The sequence below is a fragment of the Cupressus sempervirens genome, chromosome 11 (genome assembly GCF_028749045.1).
Source record: "Cupressus sempervirens isolate cs-2001-9-10 chromosome 11, ASM2874904v1, whole genome shotgun sequence".
Taxonomy (NCBI): Eukaryota; Viridiplantae; Streptophyta; class Pinopsida; order Cupressales; family Cupressaceae; genus Cupressus; species Cupressus sempervirens.
Genome location: NC_143128.1, coordinates 252737228 through 252761219, shown reverse-complemented (window position 1 = coordinate 252761219; position 23992 = coordinate 252737228). Strand labels below are relative to the sequence as shown.

At 35.8% G+C, this 23992-nt stretch overlaps 1 protein-coding gene across 1 annotated transcript in view; it reads right to left on the bottom strand.

Moving 5' to 3' along the window:
• LOC149529103 (putative aldo-keto reductase 1) overlaps positions 1–23992 on the bottom strand; it is a 108362-nt gene that overhangs the window by 1354 nt on the left and 83016 nt on the right. Inside the window, exon 5 of the mRNA XM_089808347.1 lies at positions 17865–17961. Within this exon, the coding sequence (XP_089664473.1) occupies positions 17865–17961 (97 nt within the window). The remainder of the gene's footprint in view (positions 1–17864; positions 17962–23992) is intronic.

Here is a 23992-nt window from a genome sequence, read left to right as displayed (position 1 = left end):
AAGCATGTTTGGGTAAAATATGTAATGTTCCATTCTGAGACAACAGAAAATTAAATGCAACTTTTTGGAGATATTGGAAAATTTTATTTTTGGGTGGCCATATGTAATGTTTCTATTTGGAGACATTAGAAAATTAAATGTTAACTTCAGAAAATATCAGAAGTGATTTTATTGGAACTTAATGCAAATGAAGTAAAAATCATTTTAATATTAAAAAAAATTGAAAATGGACAAAAGAGAAACAAGACATAAAGATAGGAGTTGGAAAAGAAAGAGTCAAAGGGACGCTCCTAAAAAGAACAAAGAGAAGCTCATTTGGATTATCTTTTGGGGTCTATTTGGTTCGTGCATTTCTACAATTCTCGATTTAGCCAAATTAAAGTTTTACAAATCTTCAATCTTATTTTTAAGATTTTATTTAAACCATTTGTTGCACTTGGAAGATAAGTGCGAAGACACATTTTTATGTGTAAGCTTGGAGTTGGAGGCAGACTCCAAAAAGTAGTTCAATCTATTGTTTTTACACCTCTCAAAAATCATAACCAGGTTTTGATTTTCAATTCTTAGTTGCTAGTAGAAAGTCTGAAAACCTGGTTTTGAGACAAATTAGAAGTCTGGTATTCTAATTCCATTTGGTCAATTTTGAAACAAACACAAAAAAATTCGAATTCGGATTATGAAAAAGCCAGTTCCTGTCTGTTTGGCTACAAGAATTGCCGAATGTGGCATTCATCTATGCTGGAATAAGCTCTCTTCTAGTAGTCCTGCATTCTTAAAATGAATTCTGGGATATCATTTGGATTTGTTTGGTTGACTTGGAAGAGGAGTCCAAAGACGCATATTCTATGTTTGGTTGCAACAATTGAAACAAGAATTGGAATAAGTTTTGTTTTCAAATTTTAATAATTAAATTTCTTTTTAGTTTGGTAATTTTTCAATAAACAAGATTTTTTATTTATAAAAATTGGTTTTTTTATTAATTTTTTAAAAGCCAAATTATTTTAATTAGCCTTTATTTTATTTTTTAAATTGACATTATAAGTGAAAGATATACCACAACCTTTGAAATTCAAAATTCAAAGGACATTATATTGTATATTATAAATTTAATTCTAAATTAAATCAAATTATTTTAATGAGTATAAGATCAAAACTAAAATTATTTTATTTTAAAATATATTAAAGAAAATAAAAAATACAAATAAGTCGAGATCATTAATATGATATTTAAGCGAATTTTCAACATAGTTTTAATTATAAAACTAAACACAAGATTTATTTGTAAAAATCATTTTATGAAAATTTAGAAAATATATCACATCTCATATTAGTCTTTTGTCATTAAAAAAAAAATTACACGTTAAATAATGTTGACCTAGTTTATATCTTATGATGAACAAAGAAAATAGTCCAAAAATACATTTGAGTGGCAAAATACAATCAAATAACAAACTCACGGACCCATCAAATTGGGTTTATTCTTATTCCAACTTTTTTTTTGGAATTCCACTATGTTCATTTTGGGGTCAAATTAGGATAGGCAAATTCTAATTCCAATTTTGTATTTTGCAAACAATCATCAAATTGGCAAATGCAGGTATTTAGGTTTTCCTATTCCCGCCCAAAACCTACAACCAAATGGGGTTGCATAGGAATGGAAAATAGGAACGCGTATTGGGAATAGGAATGGCTATACCAATAACAACAATTTTTTGGAATGGGTATAAGCTCATTTTAGAGGCAAAATGGGAATATGTATTCTTATTCCTTATTTCAATTGACGAACCAAACGAAAAATAGAAAACTTATTCCAAATTTTCTATTCCTATTCCAGCAACCAAATGGGCTTAGAGAATTTGGAAACTTCAGCTTCTGGTAGGTCTGAGCTTGAAGATCTTTTCTTAATGTTGGCCACTGTCGTGAACCTTTTGCTTTGATTCCGAGTTTGCATTGTTATATTATGTGCATGAGGAATACTAGAAGCATCAAAACCATAGAGGAGTTGTTTGGGAAGCTCAAGAAGAAATCTTGACAACAGGGGAAGACAGTTTGTACTCAGCCAAAGACTAAGACTTTATTATAATGAGTTTGGGTATGATTCAAACACAATTGCATTACAAAACACAATTGAAATCCAAATTTCATTCTTTGCATTGTGGCATGTCTGCCATCATGGCTGCGTGTAAGGGCGCCATGTTACTGCTGCTTTTTATTTGTAGGAGCAAATAAAGGAGCATAAAAGTATTTGAGTCTCATACTTCATGAAATTGTGGTGAATTAAGTGGAGGCAAAAGTAATATCAAGACTTGGCCCTAGTTGTTAAATGTTAAGAAGCTAGTTATCGAGCCTTCCAAAAACTGGAGTTACTTGTATAAAAATTTATAAGTTCCATGCAAGTTTTTAATGGTAATTCTGGACACTTGTCATTACTGACGGTTGAAGAAATAGGCATTATTTACCATTTGTTGCTTTGTACCGATTAAATTAAATGATTGACACTGGACAAGTTGTAAAATCTTGAGCTTTTCAAGTTGGTGTGAGCGACTACTTGTTATGTGAATGCTCATTGAGAAGCTACAAGCAAACAATTGAACACAATGACTAGATAACAGTCATGTGGAAATCTTTTCTGGGTTGTGGTTACTAATTTCAGCCATATTGACCAAATTCATATTAGCGTGGGGTGTTGCTAGTAAACAAGTAATGCACACCACATATGCCGAGTCAGGAAAATTAGGAATTGTAACATGTAACATCCTCTTTTCCCAAGTCTTAACTAACATCATATCATATCAATGAAATATCGTTAATACTTCATATTCATAGGAAGATAGTTATAATAGTTATGTTCATGTGAATGAGTTTAATGGTTACAAAACAGTTAAATAGAAAATTTCATAACTAACAATTGAAAACACCACCAATGATTTTAACAAAGCAAAAATCTACATACTGTAGAATTCAAAACCGAAATCTGTCTTGGGATGCCTCTGCAAAACCCGGGTTAATACATATATGCCACTTAGGAACAAACAGCTATACTACTTTATCGAAACACCATACCATCAAATACCATTATATCATTTAGGGCATCAAATATCATTTTATCATTTAGGACATCAAATACCACTGTATTATTTAGGGCATCAAATACCAATGTATCAATTAGGACATCAAATACTATTGTATCATTTAGGACATCAAATACCAATGTATTAATTAGGGCGTCAAATGTCATTGTGTCATTTAGGGCATCAAATACCATTGTGTCATTTAGGATATCAAATGCCACTGTATCATCCCTTCTCTTTCCATTGCTAACTATGGCAATAACATTCAGTTAGAAAAGACACTCATATTCATTATTCACATAAATGGAAGACAGAAATAACAATCCATCAGATAAACCTATCTCTTGCGTATAGATACATTTCATGTTCAGTTGGAAGATCAACCGATCTAACTGGTGACCAATTACATTGACGAGAAAAGTTACTTTCATTTAAGGAAATAATTGAATCGATGATATAAATCAACCCATCATATCTTCTACTTCTATAAACATCATCAAAGTAAAATACCTGTTACCAACTAATGTTTGAACTCATCTTTGTCTGGTGGATGTCTTGGCATCTTGTAGAGAGGGGAAACATTATCAAGGGCTTAACCCCCCAACCGTAGACCCTCAAAATATCCCCACAAATCTCATTCGAGAATGACCCTCCCTACGCGAAATAGACATGGAACACCTTGTCCAACCACTGAGCATTCTAGTTCTTAAGTCCACCACTCAACTTGGCAATAGGGTACATATTGGACAAACATGAGCTTATTGAATAGTTCTTTACAAATAAAGTTACCATACCAATTATGATTCTTGTTTCTTGTTTCTTGTTCTTGCAGAACTTTCTTTCCACCTCTTCCCCCTCTTTCTTGGCCAACCAGTTGGGTGAGTCCTAGGTGTCTGTTCATAGAGGATATCAATTCATTTGCTGAAACTCAGCTGATGGAAATAATAATTCAATACTGGTGCAAAACAACCCTCAAGGACTTCTCTTAAGAAAACTTCAGAGGTTTATAATTCAAATTTGAAAGACAAGCTACTTTGAAGAGGAAATCATAGCATGACATATGTATTTGGTTCAGACTTAACATGGTGAGATAACTTGGTGTGCTTGATCAAATGAGTTATTTGATAGAGTTAGCTTACATCACAGTCAAACATTGTTATATGAAAATCCTTGAAACTACTTTTGCATCTATGCTTTCAAATGCAGTACATATACCAAAATAAAGATTAGGAAAACTAATCACATAACCTGATCAATGAAAGAATGGATTTTTGATTAACTCCGAATGGCCGGCTCTCAAAAGTCTGATTTTTAAATGCAGATTTCAGACTTCAAAGACCATTTAATATCAGGAATAGTAGCTCAGATTCTCTCCAATATCAACCGCAAAAAATAAGGAAAGAAAAGGGAAGAGGGAACAGAAATAGAACTATAGTATTGGTGCTTGCTCTCAGACATACACTCGAGCATAAATCAAATGGGAATAATATAGAAGGCTCAAATAGAAGCCACAGCTCTTGGTAGCAATTACAAAATGATAATCGGCTTCTTGGTTCACCGATTTAAAAAAGAAGATGCCAAGTGTACTCCTTGTCTCTTATAGAAACTTATAATTATGATAAAAAGAATTCGAAGGTCTCCTTATTAAAAGAAATAATTTATAATTTTATACATATATGTATTTGCACATTTATATGTTATTCTCGAATGGTGTCATATTATTATTGTTTCCAAGGTTATACTTGTTAGGATATGCATATCTATATACGTGCATAATTGAGAGATTATTTTATCTTCATATCCTCTCAGTGTGTGTGTGTGTGTGTGTGTGTGTGTTAATAGAGATGAGCTTGAATGATTTAATACTATGGTGGCACCATACTTTTTGTACTTATGTGTGTGTGCGAGCACACACACACATAATGAAATGATGAGAATGCCAACATAAACCATTTAAAGATACGTATTTTGATTGTGTTTAAATGTTTAATGTTTTATTGATTGTCCAATAGCTCATGGTATTGTCCAACGTACACTCTTGCTTGCCTAATCGTTAAAACTTAGCCATGGTGATTCAAGATTCACACTTATTTGCCCAGTGATGGTGGTGCCCCTATGCCTCATTTTTATTCTAACAATGCTTCCACCCCTTTGACGTGCTCCCTACAAGGAAAATCTCCACAGTTAAATCATATTACCATAACAAGTTATTAATCATAAATGATCATAATGGCTAACTGCCTTTTCAATTCCCATGAATTCATGATAAATAATCAACTTCCCAAAATAGCTTTAAAATATCATCATAACGGTTAGCATTTCATCTTCATATGAAATTATAACGATTAACCATCTTACCATTTCACATGATTGTAACAAATTTTAATTAACAATTGGCTTTACGTGAAACCTCAACGGCTATATGAACATTTCAAATTGAGTCAAAAATTGGAATATAACATAACGTTTTTAAATTCTACAACCACCGGGAGTCTTTGTCCTCTTCAAACACTTTGAAAGGCAGGAAGGACAATATTGCACACTAATTTCTGAACGTAGATGGAGAGAATGCAGTAAATAGTAATGCGCAGATTACTATGTCCGATTGTGGAGCCTGAATAGAAGAACTTGTCTGCCCAAAAATCTTAAGTAGCTGGAGCTTTACCATCAGCAAAAGGGTTTAATGTTAGACTTCACTAACAAGGAGCTGAAGGTGTCTACGAGCAGTTTGAAGACATTAACTTGAGCCCATCATTTCTATCAAGACATCGCACAAGCTGTCACTATCAATACAAAATTACTATGAGCCCGAGCATGTTCTATAGAAAACTAGTCCACGATTAAATTTGGGAACAAGTAGAGAATTCATTCGAATTAAGATTCCAGCAAGTTCGGATGACCATTGTCATTCCTTAAGATTAGCACTAGATTTTCCCTTTTTTAGTTTGAGCTGTATCTTTTTGTGAAGTGTCATGATTGCCAAGTCCGGGTTAAGCCAAACACAATCTGGCTTCGTTGATGAGACAGACAAGTTGCTTAAGGCAATTTGGAAGATTATTGCAGTGTAAGAGTGGAGCTCTCTCTATAGCGAGTGATACGGATGCATTGTCAGAAAAATTCCCTGAACTGTTATTAGTCTGAACTTAAATATATAAAATCAAGAACAATTCATTAGCATGTTATCTGGGTGTCTTGCAGTGGTATCTATAAATTTTGCTCATCTGCAAGTTGGAGTTGCCCTGGTCAGGTCTAAAGCTTAAACTCTTATCTTTAAAGCTTTGGCATTTGTTAACTCAGTAGAGAACTATGTTCAGTAACAGCCTGATTCTAAATGTCTGTTTTTAATCTCGTCAGTAGAGAATATTGTTTATTTATCAAGTGGTATGCACAAAATGGAAACATATAGAGCTTGCAGAATAAAATATTATAGTTGCATGCAAATTGTTTCTTAAAATGCCTACGTGGCTGAACGAGGGGAAGTAATGGAAAACATTGGTTGCATTTTAGGGGAAGCAAAATGTAGACAATGGCAGAGCTGAGAAGTAATGTTTTCTCAAAAGAATTTAATGAAACCTTTAATGGTGAACAGTTAAGAGACTTTAGAAAGAAAGAGAAAGAAGAGACTTTATATAATTGGAATCTGTGGGATTTTCGAATGGTCTTCTTTCTAAGCTGGGAAAATTAGATACATATTTATCTAGAATAGACCAGTCAGATTGGAAGCTTCTAAATTGGTCTTTGCAGTCTTCAATGGTTGCTTTAGTCTAGCACGAGTTATTGGAACATGTAATATTCCTCCTTGAATCTGAAGAAAAAATGACTTTCTAACCAAGGAATTTTACCAAACAGTTGGCATGCATGAAACTGCTGTTAATTAAAAAACTCAATGCATTCAAGTTTAACAATCATAATCCAATCTAACCATCACTGACCAGCATATGTGATTTAATATTTACAAGGTTCATGATACTGATATGTTAGGTACATCAAATCACAGCAAAGTAATCATGCAGCAAGCTTAATAAAGACCAAGATACAGTCGGATTTATACATGCATGGAGTATCATAAGGAACCAACTCAGAAATTAAAAAGTTTATGGAAATAAAACACTCAGTCGGGTTTTACCCAATAACTGTAATACAGCAGTATAGATATTCATATCTCAGAAAGTGATAATTCAAAACACACACTCTTATTGCACCAGTATTGAAAATATGAACATACAGCAGTCTTACAGCCTTCCGATTGAAAGATTTGATAGCAAATATTATATTAAATGTGAGGAAGGGGGCGTGGCACCTGCAGTTACAACACTCGTGGGTTCTTCAGAGCCCTTGCTGAATATGATGTGCTGTCAGGAAATTATCTGCGCAATGAATGGTGTTACTGCCATCTTAACCACATGGGATTCTGTTTTTGCCCCGCCCATAGGTGATACTTGTGATGGCGCCCCTCTAATGACACAGCTACGTTGGGTCACTGCCGAGATCACCCAACAATCTGATAACCCTGTCGTTCTGTGTATTTCCTACGTGGAGTTTATACTGGCTGCGAACTGTAGATATGTTAGCTGTATGTGATTCTGACTATGGCACACCCGACCTGTATGTATTCCCTAACACCTGTAGATCTGCTACCAGGCTACTGCCACTCTTAGACATGAAACGATGTCACTGCAAAATGAAGTTACTGTTATATTTACCTCTCAACTGTAAGTGTCTGCCAACTCTGTCTATCGTCCCAGCACCCACATCTGCCTGCCAAGAACTGTATATGTCAAGTAACTTTAGGGATTTCATTCACCACTTCTGCTTCATGCCGTGAAACTCCAACAATCAGAAAACCAATGCATTAACCCAACTCATATTTCTGACCCTGCAATGTGAGCACTAGGTTTGCATCTAGACTCACTTTTTCCTTAAGGGATTTCATCCTTAGGAAATACCTAGTCACATTTAAGCAACCTTTTGGATTTATAAAATAGCATATATTCGTTGTGAAAATCCCAATGTAGCTCCATGCTTTTATAACCTTGATATGAGGGAAGACACAAACAACTAGGCAATGTAGGATTAAAAGCCAATTTCATCTTTTAGTCACTCAAGTGACTTTATAACTTAATAACATTAAAATATTTAAATAAATCACTTAAGTCGCTGTCATGTCCCCACTCTAGCTCAGTCTAGTAGAGACATGTGAGTTAGCTTATTATAGGGTCTTGTAGGCTGACAGGGTTGGATAGAGACCCAGTATGGTTATTCAGTGTTGGGGACTTGGTGTTCTGGCGGTTAGTGATCAGTTGGGGAGACGTTCCTTGTTTTTAGGAGACAGTTCTTATATTTATGGGGTTCATTCCTACTTTTTAGGAGGTATGATCATGCACAGGGTTGGGTTTCCATGAGTTTGCTCTTTGGGTTCAGTTTCAGAGGGATAGAGCTTGTTTCCTAAAATTTAGGAGCATCCCTAGATTTTAGGGATGAGACTGCCAGTGGATCCTTGATTTCCGACTTCAGTCACAGACAGGTGACAGGATGATTTTATGGTTTGTAATGTCAGTTGGGCATTTTGTAGCTATTTGGGTTATATTTTTAATATTTCCTAAGTTAGCGTTTAATAATTAAATAAGGCTACTTTAATAGCCATTTTGGAGTAATAGGGCGAATTTTGACCTCATCTGGATGCGTAACCCTTGGTGTGATAGCTCGTTGGAAAGGTCTTGAACTTTTCTAAATCTTTCTCTTTGGTCTCAGGGCGATTCAGTGAACGGATTTATGTCTATGGAGAAAAAGGGTTATTTTTAGTAACATTGCCACTTTAAAATTAAGACTTGAATCACTTTTGTAACCCAACGCCTTTTGGAGTCACTTTAGGGTTTGATTTGCTTTGGAAGGGGTTATAAGGAGATGGAGGCGCCATTCCTCATTCATATTATGCATTTTAAACTTGTTTACAAATTTGCTCTGCTTGGGCGATTTTATTCTGGGACACAAACCCCACGGTATTTACTGGCTGGGACGTAACTCTCAGCAGTATTTGGTCTTGGAATTTTCAGTGGTATCAGCTGTTATCAGAGGAGGACACCATTTCAGCTTGGGTCCGCAGTATTGTTTAGCTAGGCACGATTATTGGTACATGGGAAAGTGAGCCTTGCAGCAGTAGCCACCATTTGCAGCACTTTGAAATATAGTTGGATAGTCAGCAACAGACATATGCATGTTCACAGTCCTTTTCCATCAGCCAGTTTGGCATCATTGTTAGGGAAAATGTATTGAATTCTTTATTTGGTTCTATAATTCAGAGATCTGCCTGGTACAATTTGTAACAATTCTGATTTTACTGCATATTGTTATTTATTTTCAGACTCTTTTCATATCATTTGCTCCTTCTCATTTCTATGTTGAATAATCATCAAAAACGCAAAAACAAACAAACTCTTCTGCATTTCCGTCTAGTTTTGCAAGAAAACTTTAATAAACAGGAAAAACAAAATTAAAAAGAAAAAAATATAATAAAGCTACAGCAGATTAGCAACAGAGATCCATCAGGGATCTTTCAATCAATTAAACTTTAATATCTCTTGAAATATTTGTATGATTGCCATATCGTCTGAAATAGGAATCTCTCCTCATAATTCCCCATGTGACCAAATACACTTTCTAAAAATAGAAAGGGTCCATCTCGAATACCCCTGACTTACTATACATAGTAAATATGGTAAATGGAATCCAAATGACATCTAATGAAGGCCAAATCCATAAATCACTGAATGTTGGAGATGGACCAATCCTCAGAAGACCCTCTAACCATCCTCATTAGCCTACGAGGATCCAATATTAGGCTAATCCCTGAAATACTGATGCTGGCAACCAATGGGGGCATTACAGAACATCCGCGTGAAGATATGAGACTAATAGTTGATTTTTGTCACAATGAAATCATAAGAATAACAATTCTTATTTGACCTTATAATGATGACATACTAATGAAGGTTCTACAGCTGATTCTAGAGAGCTTACATGGCTTACATGATGTCAAAGCACCCATCTTTGGTAAGAGGGATAAGATTCTAGAAATTGTGGAAAGAGCTAGGCCATTAACCATTATCTTGGATCTCAAATGTGATAAAATGATTCTTCAAATGTTTCAATGGTTCTTAACGGAGTTGAGAAATAATCATCAAAACAATGTGAGGGCTTATATGCAAACTACTATGTCCTTAAACTTAGATGAGGATGATGACATCTGTAAGCAGTTACAATCAGATTTTTTTGGCAATTTGGAGAGGGGAGCATAAGTTTCACCTATGGCTTATGAGCATAAGATCGAAAGGTTAAAGGAGCACGTGACTGAAAATGAGCTAATATCAGTGGGCTCACAAGTCGCAGGATCTCCAAAAATGAGCAATAACCAAATGAGAAGAGAATACATTTGCTTCACATACCAGCGAATTCAGACACCTTATCACAATTGTGGGGGAAATAACAAAGAAGAGTCAGCCAAAGAAGTTTGAACCAACATTGAGGAAGAAAAGAATCCAACAGTTTGGCTCCAACAAACTAACTTCAAAGCTTCCAAGGAGATGGAATCAGCAGCGGTTAATGGTAAGGGATATACAAGCCTCTTATTTGATGACTTGGAAGTTGACATTGACAAACATTTTGATGAAGATGTTTTATTTCAAGATGTTCCCAAGGAAGAAACTGAATCATCCATGTTTAGAGATGGAGGAACATTCATTTAATAAATCTAAGGATGGTGCAACAGATAACAAAATTTCCTCCATCCAAAAGGCTGTCCAAACTTGTATGCATGAGCTAGACCAAGATGTAGACTTTAAAAGGGTTGATTTCAAGGACCAATCAAAATTTTGATTTCTGGATGAGGAATTTGGAGCATGTAAATTGAAAGATAAACTAAAGGTGTCAGAGTATTTGGTTGATGCAGCCTTAGTGTATTTTGATGAAACCTATAAATATACTAAAGAAACTATTTGGGAAGTTCAAATTGAGGAAAGAGAAAAGGGTAGCAAGTGGAATTAATAGTACACATCTTCACACAATTAGGAAGGCATTAGAAAAGATGAAATTGGATTATTTGAAATTGCTCAAAGATAGCGATATTGCAATCAAGTTTGAAGATGATTAAGAGGAGATAGATGAGCTTTGTCTTCAACTGTGCATGACACATTACTCATTAAACAAGGTTGAAAATCAGATTTCTAAAGCAAACACTCACTAGGAAGATGGACTTAATTCTAAAACCAGGGAGATCATACAAATTGTTGAAGGAATCAATACCCTTTGTGAAAATGAAAGTAAGCATAGTATTTCCACCAATCCTTATTCAAATGAGACACATTATGCTAAAAAAGATCAAAAGGACTAGCAATAATTTAAACTCAAGAATTTTGATGAACAAAGTATCTATGATGCTGTATTATGCAGCAATGAAATAGTTGCTATATAGGATTCCACATGATAGTTTGAGCCATTAGACAAAAATGATCAAGGGTCTTCCAAGGTTAGAAGAAAATGTGCTCGTGAGGGGTGAAGAGATGGCACAAAGGTACACAGGAATTCTGAATTTCACAACAGCAGAAATATGCCTGCACGATATCATGAGGTAATAAACCTTTCGACATGAGTATTGTAGCCCTTTCCAAGTGGATAAATAACTTGGTTTAACTCCTTCACTCATAGATTGGTCATCTTAATTAAACAGCTATCCATCCTATGCTAAAGTTCATTTAATATGTCAACTTAGGACCATAAACTTAAAATGGTTGTGCACAATATATGCACTATCTATTGAGGCCATGCTAACTATTGTGGAAAAGAGAATAATGCAGGAAAATGGATGTTGAGTGTAAACCTATCTAATCACCATCTACCAAAGCATCAACAACATGAAAAAAAATTGCAGAAACTATGTTCAAATCTATTAGGTAGGAAACTACTCTTTTACTTTAGCTGCACGAATAGACACAAGAATTATTTCCATGTGGCTGTAGGAATAGACAAGCGACTGAACAACAACTACAACTGTAAATAAACAACAAAATGCAAAGGATCACTCACTGAGTGGACCCCCTTGGGTGAGTGAGTCTGAGTTCTTCAACTATAGACTCAGAATCAACATTGCTCTATTCATATCAGAAAATGATTCCACATAGTACATGAAAACTAAGAAAACTATATTGCTGAAAATAGTTATATTAATCTATTGTTGACTGATCTGTCTTTTACTAGCTCACTGTCCATCTAACCTCCGAAGAGGTTTCGACAGTTTATCTATACTAAAACTTACAACTGACTGAGAACTAATTGTCCACGTCCAACAGAACAGATGGGTACAGTAAACTACACTGAAAGCAGAAAAGAGAGATTATCTCAACAAGAAAGAAACCATCTTCTTTTTATCTACGAGAAGGAATATAGAACACTTCCTAGATTTGTTGCTCATCAAAACATTACAGACTGCTTCCAACTGGAAAGTAGGCAAGTCAGTTGAGTTTTTAACATTGTCCTTAGTTCTACTTCCAGCCGCATGACTTAGTCCACAAGATGATGAGACTTATTCAATATCTACTTGGTCATTCATCCTTGTTGAATTATTCCTGCAACAAAAAGTTAAGAGCACAGAACATGGAGATAGGTATTAATATCTATATCTTTCTCACTCTTCATTCTTTGTATTGTCTTAAGATGACCATTCACTGATAAAAGGAGGTTTTCTATTTCTTAATTCCTTGGATTATCCTAGTGACCCCATGTTTTTGTAATGTGAAATTAAGTTGGGGGGAAAACCATTGACTTTTTTAAATATGTCGTTGATTGATCACTGAACAAGAATCAAGGTATTCTTGAATGTGTTACTTTATTTCTATCATTCTTTGGATTATCTTAATGTTCTCATGCCCTTGAAGTATGAAATTACAATGGACGGAATCCCTTGCATTTTGTCAATTCTTGCTGATTTATAATAAAAACTCATTTACTTTTTCATTGGTGCTTCTAATGTAACTGCTTGTGTGATAATTGGACCAAATAAATTTATGTATTGTTGTGTTGATTGGCATTGATATTATGTCTACACAAGCATTTATTGTCATCATGTTCGTCCATTTTATTATTATTATCAAGTATCTATTCATCTTAATAACTCTACCTGTCATTTGTAAAATGATTACCCTAATGGTAAAGTTATTGAATGAATGATATTGCTTTACTATACTTAGTAGGCTTGGTCTTGAAAATATGGTTACAAGTTTCTTATCATGGTGAGCTGACACCTTTGCACCAATACAGCTGATGGTACTTATTTGCATAAGCATTGAATAACACACTTTGTTGGCTTTGCTAGCTATTGGACCATGTCAGTTTCCACTGTGCTTCACTATTAGAGATCACAAGAATATTTTTGCATGAGATGTTCACCACTCATGGATGGGAGTTCTCTTCTTAAGTGCTATATCATGTGGAGGATGGTATGTACCTTGGTCTATGAGAACCATGAATCTTGTAGTACTATTTTCTTGAGCTACACATGCTGAGATACCTTTAAGACATGCACAAAGATCTTGAGCATGTTGCAGATCATTAAACTCCTTCATAGAGATGAATCTCCCCTTCTCTAAAAATTTCATGGACAGATAGGCAAGTACAATTGATCTTTCACTCCATAACCTTGTCTTTAGGAATGAAGGCATGTTATTTGTAGCTACAATTTTTCATATAATGGATATCTCTTCTTCTTAAAAGGATAATATAGCATAGCTTCATGTGATGTCAACATGAACATGTTTTGTCATCATAGAGAATTGGGAGTTCTCAGGATTGTCATCATTGTGAGTAATTCTTTTAGCCAAGTGTCTCAGTGTGCATTTCAAAGTTCTACAAGAAGCTTCGATATTTAGTGGTATGAGACATATGGATCAACATTGTTTGTAGTAGTAATTCTATAAACCCAATTATGCTCAAGGCATTCTTGGTCATTATTTCAAGTTCATCATGCACTCCAGTTTCAAGAATGCCTTTTGTGGGGTCCTAGAAGGAACTTAGGATTTGGATGGTGTCTCTTAGGCATGTATATCATTGTTTCTTTCTTTTTGGTCATTCTATGTAGGTTATGTGCAAAACCAAAAAAATTGAAAAAAATGAAAAAATTAAAGGAAAAAGAAATAACATCCTAACAATGAAAACCTTTGGGTATTGTTAGACAACTACATTTTAAAAACCAGTTTCTGGTAGATTGTAGTTGAAATAAGTTCTTAGTGCTGAAAACTATTTTTACAACACCACTAATCAGTGAGTGATTGAACACTGACTTGTGATCTATAAAGCTTTCGTCAGATGAAAACTTTTGGCTATTAGAGTTTGGCATAAATGGACATGGGCGTTGGTAACACAATTAGTTTTATTTTTAATTATTTTACTTCTTAACTTCATTATTATTAGTTATATTTTTCATTATTTTATCTCGTAACTTCATTAATGTTTCTTATTATATTGTATTATTGAGTATATATGCAACATCGATACCTCTTCTCTCATGGTTTTCTGAGGATGGTCCATGGGGGGATGTATAGCATCCTTATTGCATATCTTTTCACCCATTATTTCATTTTATCCTTCATCATCTCATCTGAGAATCATTTTTTCTTCCTTCTTATTTATCATCTCATCCTTCATGAACCTTATCATTTCACCCATCTTACAGAACAAAAAAGTGAAGACAAGTTTTCATGATACCTCCTATATATAGCATTTGAAAAAAGTTGACGTTCTAAAAGAATTTACAATAGAAACAATTATTATAGATTGCACATACATATGTGTAGCATGACATAAGCTGCAGATATAATATTGATTGATATATTCACAAGGTTTCTATATGCGGATTTTTTGTAGCAGAATATTTTGCAAACTTTGTTTTATTTCTGGACGAATATAAGACATTATTTTGATCAAAGCAAAGTAGAAAGTTGTTCGTGTTCCATCACTAGCTGTACTAAGGAGGCAAGATCAACTTCTCGGGATGTCTGGTGATTTCTTTTAGATTAGATGTGTGTTCATTTATGCTCTTTATTAAACATCATTTCTATTATGTTTGCAAGTGTGGTTTGTCGTTAATTTCTCATGTGATTATTTTCTAGATTAAGAATTCATGCTTTATATTGTTTTCTGATTTTTAGAATACTTTGCTTTAGAGTTGAGAGTTTAATTCAAGTTCTTGTCGCAAGGAAGTCATAGCTCCTATCACCAAAGTTGTTTTGGTTTGCAATAGGTTTACCTTTGTAGTTGCATTCATCCCCACTCAGATCATGACTTTCACACCTTGATGACATATTGCCCAAACACCTTTCACAAGCTTATGCCCCAGATTGACATGCATAGACCAAACTGAATTGCATTATTAAGCATCAAATTTCATTCCAGTTCTAACCCCATTGTTGGCCTATCAGTTACCCCATAAATCTGCTCCACAAAATGATCGTAAGGTAAAAAACTCCTCAAGAAACTCTCCTCTCTTCATCTTCTTCTTTGAGAGCTTGGAGAAGTGAGTTCTTGGATACTTCAGGTACCGGCTATTAATCTTTGACTTGCACATATATGGTCCTTGTTGATAACATTTGGGTCTACTCAGTGGTTATAGATGACATCTTGTAGGAGAGAATATTGTGGGCCTCAACAATTGCATCCCTACTAAATTTCACAAAGACTCTACCTTGCATTTGCACCACCCTCATATCATACATGTAGTATTTCATAGATTCCAAGATCAACTCCGAGCTCTATAATACTAGAGGGAATCCAGTTGTTTGTGCTAAGCCATTTCTAACCATTTTCCTATTGGCATTATCAGTTGCCACTAGATCATACATCCTTCTCTTGAATCTTCAAAGTGATGTAACCTAGGTTTGTATTGCCCACTTCATTTGATACAGAGGCCTAGATTGATCAAGGTTTCCTCAAGATTTTATCTCAACTTGGCACCAAAATCTATGGCCCAACTCCTTAACCCTCTTTAAGGTTTCTCAAGGACTTACCCTAGTCTCTCTCCTTAGACCATTTACTCAATTAATCCTAAAACTCCCTCCAATGGAGACGCACTTCCTACACCAACCACCCTCAGACCAACTTGCTCAACCTCAAGCCCTAGCATAACATGATCTATTCATCTCACTTCTAGCTGATCACTTAGAGGAGTCTCCAATGTCCCTTGATATCTCCTATACCATCCTCCTTCAGTTCTGCTAGGGTTTCTAAGTCCTAACATAAAATCATGGTAGATAGCCTACTAGGCGACCTAGTAGAATTATGCCTCTATTTCTAGTTTTTTGAGTCCTACTCCCAAACCTTCCAAACAAAGGTAAGATCTAATGACCATTCCAAATACTCATTTGGACTCCTCACGAAATAATTCAATTTCCCAACTGGGTTCTTCCTCTAACCTACCTTTCCACAAAACCCTCAATGTAAGCCTAATAAGCACTTAGATTGGTTCATTCTCCACATCTTGCATCAAATGCTTTCCTCAACCAAACTGATTTCTGAAGCACCCCTGTATCAGTTTTTAGAAACATCACAACACAACATTGAGTACCCAATCTCCCATTTCAACCTACTGCATGTCTGATTACACTTTGCTCAAGCTTGTCACATAGGGATGCCAAGCCTAGGGCATGTTGTCAAAACTCGACATCTGACCAGACTGCCTTGCAACCACTTGAATCCTATGGTACACACACAGACCTAACATTTCCCAGATATTTAGCCAAAACCAAGGGTGAAATGTCAGGCAAATTACATTTTTGTCCAGGGCCTGGGGTTTTAGTGCGGTTTTATACCAGTCTGTGAAGAATTCAATGGATCTCCCTTTCTATTTCACCAAACAACCTCCAGATTGAACCAAAATGAAGTTAATTCACCTCTCTACCCTATCATGAACTTTCCACAGTAATTTCAGTCTGATTCAATGCAAAGTGCACGCAAGGAAGATAAGAAATACATAGGAAAATGTTACAAACCTAGGTATGGTCATTGAATCTTTAGCTTTCTTCATCTTAACTTGATTTTATAACTTCCTCATGGATCAAAATGCTCAATCTATGTTTATCAGGCTGATCTCCCACCCATTTTCAATTCCATGAATGGTTTCTAATGCACTTCTAGATGCAAAAATGACAAAATCTCCATCTAGGCTTAATCTCAATGAACCAATGAAAGTCTTTTCACCTTTGTTTCTCTCCGCCTCTTCATCAACAGAAAGAATTCTTTGCATCACCAGAAATATCTATTGATAGTCAACATTGTCCAACTTTTGACTGATTGTAATAGTTCATATTTCCAAATTGCTTCATCTTCAATACACTTCTCCGTCTCCTAGACTTCTTCATTGTTCTCGGAGTAGCTTTCAAGCCTAATTTCTTAGTTGTCCTATAGTTTTCAAGAGTGCTCTGATGACTCCTTGTTTGTATTATCTCTTCCTAACCTATTCCTGGGCAGCTTCCAAGGTTACTCTTGACCTAATCTCTGCTTATGCAAGGTGTACTCCTAAGTTCCAGATGCAGAGATAGAATGGAGATCTAATAAAAAGATTCCAAATATGGAATGACAAATGAAGTGCAAAAGGAAGGTACTTTTGATAAATTCTTTTTCACATATAGATCTACAATACTACTTTATTTGGTTGCAAGGAAATATTAATCCATCATAAAAATTAGTCAAAAAATTCATCAGAAATGTAGCAACAAAAATAATCATAGAAAATAATAGGATACTTAAACGTACCCAGCGTGTGTTCTCGTAAGTCGTTGCTTTGAAAACCTTTCCACAGAAAAAACCACGACCCAATGGACTATACGGCACTATTCCAATGCCCAGTTCCCTGATGAGAAAAAAATAATAATAATTTTGCTTCAGATTGCAATAATATGATCTAAAGTGTAATACAGTCAAAAGAAAAAAAAAGCATCAAAGTTATTTTATGCCTCCATAACAAAAGGTCAGAAAATTTATCTTTATTTGTTATGAGCTAGAGAACTTCATTACATGGGCTCAACCCTTTTCCAAGACAACTCAACATGTTGAATAATTGGGTATATCAACTGACAAAAATATCATATCTTTATTTATTTATATGAATGACTGAAAGTGAGAAATCTGGAATAAATCCCATAAGAAAATGTTTTTAATTTTTAAACAGAAATATATATATCCATCTGAATGAAGGTTTGCAACTTGTGAAGTTATTAGGCTACAACTATAGCAATAAATCAGTACATATATCTTCTCCTTGCGGAACTTTCTGTGTTTGGTGAGTCTTAAAGGACAGGTAGATTCCCCTTCTAATATGGGAGAAGATATGCAGACTAAAAAGTAAAAACTGTAGGGAGAGCAGATAGAGGAGGATGTATTTCTAAATTCATCACTAGGAAAAAAGGTGGCATGACAGATATATTCAGAGGCTGATCAAGTTTGGAGCTGCATCAGCAGGAAGAAATATATGAATTATATAAGTCCATCCTAAATCTGTACATCCAGGTTGTGTGTCACACATCCCACATTTAGCGCTTATATCAAACTTGGAGAAATTCGGTGTAAAAATACTTAAGGCCAGAGTTGAAAGATGGGAGGAAAATACATTTAGTGAACTTGCAGATGGAAAGAAGACTAGTGTCTTTTATCCCTTGTCTTTGATCGATTATTTTTATTTTGTCCAGAATCTGGGGATCAAAATTATCGGCAAACAATTGGAAAGACCCGAGGCCAAACTACAGAATGGAGACATGATCTAATGGAAGGGGTTTCTCCAAAGAAGGCAGAGTTGTTAAACAACATACTCAGGGCTCAAAGATCCTGAATGCAGTAATAAAAGATTGGATGTTACACAATGAGATCAGGATGACTTTGGAGTTTGGCTTCGGTACTTACTACTAATACAGCTAAGAGTGGGTACTTTGAGATGTCAATTTTTGTTTAATATAATTTAGTAATTTCTAGAATATACCATGACATAGAACTTTGAAAACAAGAATACTGGTAGTCTAACATGAACTTGTAAGTTTAGGTACACAAAAGTCAAAAGTCAATTGTGTTGAAGAGTTAAAGTGTTCAAAACTCACAATATATATTTTACATTAGATGCCAAAGGATATGAGATGTGTGATTGTTTAAAAAAGTGTATTGTTCGTCAGATAGTGGATAAGGTTCGCATGGATTTGTCCTTATAAAATACTTGAGAAGGCTGGAGATATTCGGTGGCTTCCATTATTTCCAACAGTTGAATTAATGTTACACAAAGATCTCTTATTATCATACTAGTGATCTCTTTAAAAGAACAATTATTAGTAAATCACGACACTACAAGAAAAGTAAATAATTGTACCTCGCAGATGAATATTTCTAGAGAGGCGATTGAGCAAATTGATCAGAATACTATAGTGGCTATCATTATCATTACTAATAGATAAGTAATTATGAATTATAATTGCACCTTGTAGATGAATATTTCTAGAGAGGTGATTGAGCAAATTGATCAAAATACTATAGTGGCTATCATTATCATTATTAATAGATAAGTAATTATGAATTTTTTCAAAGGTGATGATAGAGGATAAGATTTAAGAGTTTTTATGATTCCTTGTGTCCAATGTTTTTGGTGGGAGACATTAGTTGTTGGTCGGGAGACTTTGATAATGGCAACCAACAGAATCTCGTGCATTAGTTTTTGGGGATGTCTCTAGTACCTGGAGATGTGTCTTCAGTACTAGAGGTCTCTGAGATGTGTCTCAGGATGTAGGAGATGGGTCTCCTGGTAACTAAGATCCTCACCCATCACATGGTCAAGAGGATGGGGCAACAAAGCCCATTTTTTATATAATGTGTAATAAGAGTCAAGAAACAACCAAATACTAGTCATGGTGAAACAACATTGGTAATTTGGTACTAATTTTATCAAGAAAAGGGAGAAGAGAGATTCTAACCACAAGAATTTGTCTTTGTGCTCATCCATTGGAAGAGGAAATAAACGGATCCTTGAATTTGTCTTTGTGCTTTCTAATGAATGGTTCATAAGGCACAACACCTAGTGAAGGTTTTGCAAATGGGGTTGCAAGCAGAGTGGGTTAATCATGGAGGGGACTCTGTAGTTAAGCGCACTCAAGATGGAGTAATACTGGGATGGGTAACCTCCCACAAAGTCTCGATGCTTCACCTCTGTGAGCATCACCTCGATCCAATGAGTGTTGAGTGTTCTATTCATTATCGTGAGAGATGGGTTTGTGTAAACCAATACTCATGAAATATGGGTCAATGAGTTTGACTCAATAAAACTAACACAATTGAATCTTGATAGCAATATCACAGTTTTTATATGATCAAGTTAGAACAACTCGATGTGACTCTAGCCATGCAATGGCTTCAATTAATTAATAGGTACAAAATGGATTCTCACAAGATGTAGTTGAAGTTCATAGAGGAGTGGAAGGAGGTAAAGTTGAAGGCTTCATCAAATGGTGAGCCTATCGTAGTGTTAGCAACCACGATGGAAGCTAAGTTTACAAATGCATTTTTTATGTCAAGACAAATATATTGCTGCTCAGTTGATTTTAAAATAAAAAATGAAGAGGCACCTTCATTGGTTGATAAAAGAAGGGAGTTTAAAAGCTTTTTGGTGGGTAACTTTGAGGTTGTGGTTGATAAGTTATGGGTAGCTTTGAATTGTTTTGATGTTTCTATGAATGATTATATAAATATCATAGTCTCCTCTTCTAGAGGGCCCTTGGAAGACTCAAAGAAATGAAGAATTTGTTGATGACGACCAAACACTCATGAGTTATCTTTGTTTAGTGTTGTCGCTTCACAACACGCGCTCCATTTTGAGTCAAAATAGGGACCCCCTTTTCTCTTTTAGGGCAAGGGATACCATTCTCTAGAATAGGGCACCTAGTCAGGGGCCTCAGTGGATGGGTCTACCTCTAGGTCTCGATCAGTCTAAGATGTCCCGTCGATCGGCACCAAACAAAGCCAGGGAACCAAAAACTCAAATTTTCACAAGGAAAATAAATTGCACACCAATGAGGGGTGCGCAATGTGCACCCAAAAGCATAACTCCCAAGAGGTGCACATGCGCATATGTGCACCCTTGGAGGTGCGCTATGTGCACCCTCGAGCCCCCACACCTATAAATATAGATATTCTCCCCTACCTATGCTCATTTCGCATCTTGGAGACCCCACACCTTTAAACGCCTGCATCCTTGTAGTCGTTGTTAGCTTCCACCAACTACCTAAGGTAAATCTAGGAATGGTGGGGATTGTGCATAGCATGCACACAAATTTGAACATCCCATCACAAGGCATGTCATGTCCCCAAATTTTAATGTAATAATTGAATTAAATTAATTAATTAATTGGTCCCAAAATTTAAATAATATAATAAAAGGACCTTTAATTAGTAACTTTAATTAATTAAGACAAGGCCCAAGTTAATAATATGTATATTTGTGGTTCCAATTGATTTAGTATATCTCGGACCCATTTTTCTTTAATTGTTCTATAAGTGTTGCCGTCAACTATCTTTATACACCCTCAGAAAGGTTTTCCCCGACGGGCATTTAAGCATGGCTTGTAGGTAGTTGTTGATGTGTGATTTGATTATATCTTCTCTATATTGCAAATTCTCATTGGGATTCTCTGTTGTTCGCCATTTTAGAAGTGAAAGACCTTCCCTATCTGGCTCTTCTAGTTTAGGTGGGATTCAACCCTCACTATTCCGTCGCCTGTAACACCTCGCTCGGATCTGGCAAGTCGGAGCACTATCATATTGGCATATACTAATTGAAGGATTATTCGTGTTCAGTCTCTATTATTGTGTCTGAATTTCATCTAAATCTATTTTTTTTATGTATGAACGAGGTTGCATTCATAGTTGATGTTTTAACACTTCTAGCTCAAGCACCTACTATATGATTTCCTTTCAAACATTTCCGTACTATAATTCTATGTACCGTACAGCCTGCTAACTCCACTGTATGGCCTGAAGACATACTCCACTGTACGACCTACTATCAATTCCATATGACCAAGTTGGTAAGAAAACTCACCGTACGGACCGTCGTCTACCTGTCATACGTCCATCCACCTACTACACCATCTCTGTTCTCTGTACATCCCTTCCTGCCTACCGTACAACCCACTTACCACCATGTACGGCCAATTCCTTTCTCCCCCATATACCATATGGCCTCCCAGTTATTGTACGGCCTCTCTCTTCGTGACACACGACCTCCACAACAAACCGATAAGACTCTATATGGCCTATCTAGTCCTTCCTGTTGCACATGGTCGATTGTACTCGAGCATTCTTCAGTCACACACTAGCAGAAACCTATTACTAAGGGTCAGTTGGACATTGGAACATTACAAGGCGTCGCACATGCGCACCTCCTAATGTGCGCAATATGTATAACAAGGCCATCACGCACACCTTGTGCACATGCGCAAGTGCACCTAGTATGCAATATGCACATGTGCGCTTTTCTAGCCCTTTTGGTCAAATTTGTCAATTTTATTTGTTCTTTTGCCAGTTTCTTGTTAGTTTTCGTTGGTTTGGTCATACCAATTAGTGTATTCCAATCTTTCAGCATGGGTATACTAACATGTTTTTTGTGCAAATTAAAATTGCATCATCCTCATCATCTATGGTGGCAATGACAACACCAAAATTGGTCACTTTCAAGTTCCAAGGCGCGCCAAAGAAATCATGATTTGTGGTCAAGCACTCAGAAGTCCGAGACACAGAGATGGGCCACATTTATTGGAACACATTATTGGTTTTGTGCAACAAACTGAGGAAGAGGTTGGAGATGATCGCATTACTAATCCTAAGAGGGTTAGTAAACACGATTTCCCATCTTGTATCCATCCAATCTTCAGAATTGATCATGGCACTAGCCCATCATTACGTGCCAGAGGATAAGGTTGTAAGAAGCGTCACAGGGGAGATGGTTCTGGATATACACACTGATAATATAGAGAAGGTTTTCCACCTGCCACCTTCAAACCAATTGTAGAAGATAACATATGACATAGTAGACAGATGGTAGAGGGAGCATGAACAAGAGTGAAAAGGCATAGTGCAAGTAAAGTACCTTCCCAACCCCCCTCTAACAAAAGAGTCGAAAAGGTCGACATGACCTAGGGGTATATAATAGATGATAATGGCTATAGTATATGGTCCTGAGCAAAGTTATGGACTCCCCACAGCCAGTCATCTTGAAACTTGGTTGGTTCATTTCATTGAAACCATCAAGAGGAGGGGGTTGCCAATTGACTGGGCTACCCTCATCAGCAATAACCTAGATGAACAACTTATTTTAGTGAAGTCTAACCCCCATTTCTACGTAACTTCCTATGTGGTCTACCTTCTAATAGCTAGACCAACTAATTATCCAAGGTTTGTAAAGAAAGGAAGCATGCAAGAAGCCAATGCCTAGCCATATATAGTGTACCTGCAGCTGGTACGGAAGAAGCTCTCGTTTAAGAGCCTAGAGTATAGACTAGTGAATGATGGCTTCATCTTTTCTATAATTTGATTCATTGTTGGTGACTATGCAAAGAGATTGTTTGTAGAGGCATCCGCCCAAGTAGCACAAGTGGGTTCTTACTTCATTCAGTTTAACACATTCACATATATCCAGGTGGCAGGGACCCTTCTATGTCCAAAGAAGCTTCCCCACTATCTGTCTGATAAATTGATATTACTATAGATAGCTAGGTAATTGGCATCAACTATGATAGGGTCAAAAAGCAACACAAGAAGACATGGGTATGGCCTATTACCATTGGAGCTTTCAAAGTCAAACAAAAACAAGATATAGCTACATATGAGCTGGAATGAGATCAATATCCCTTGGA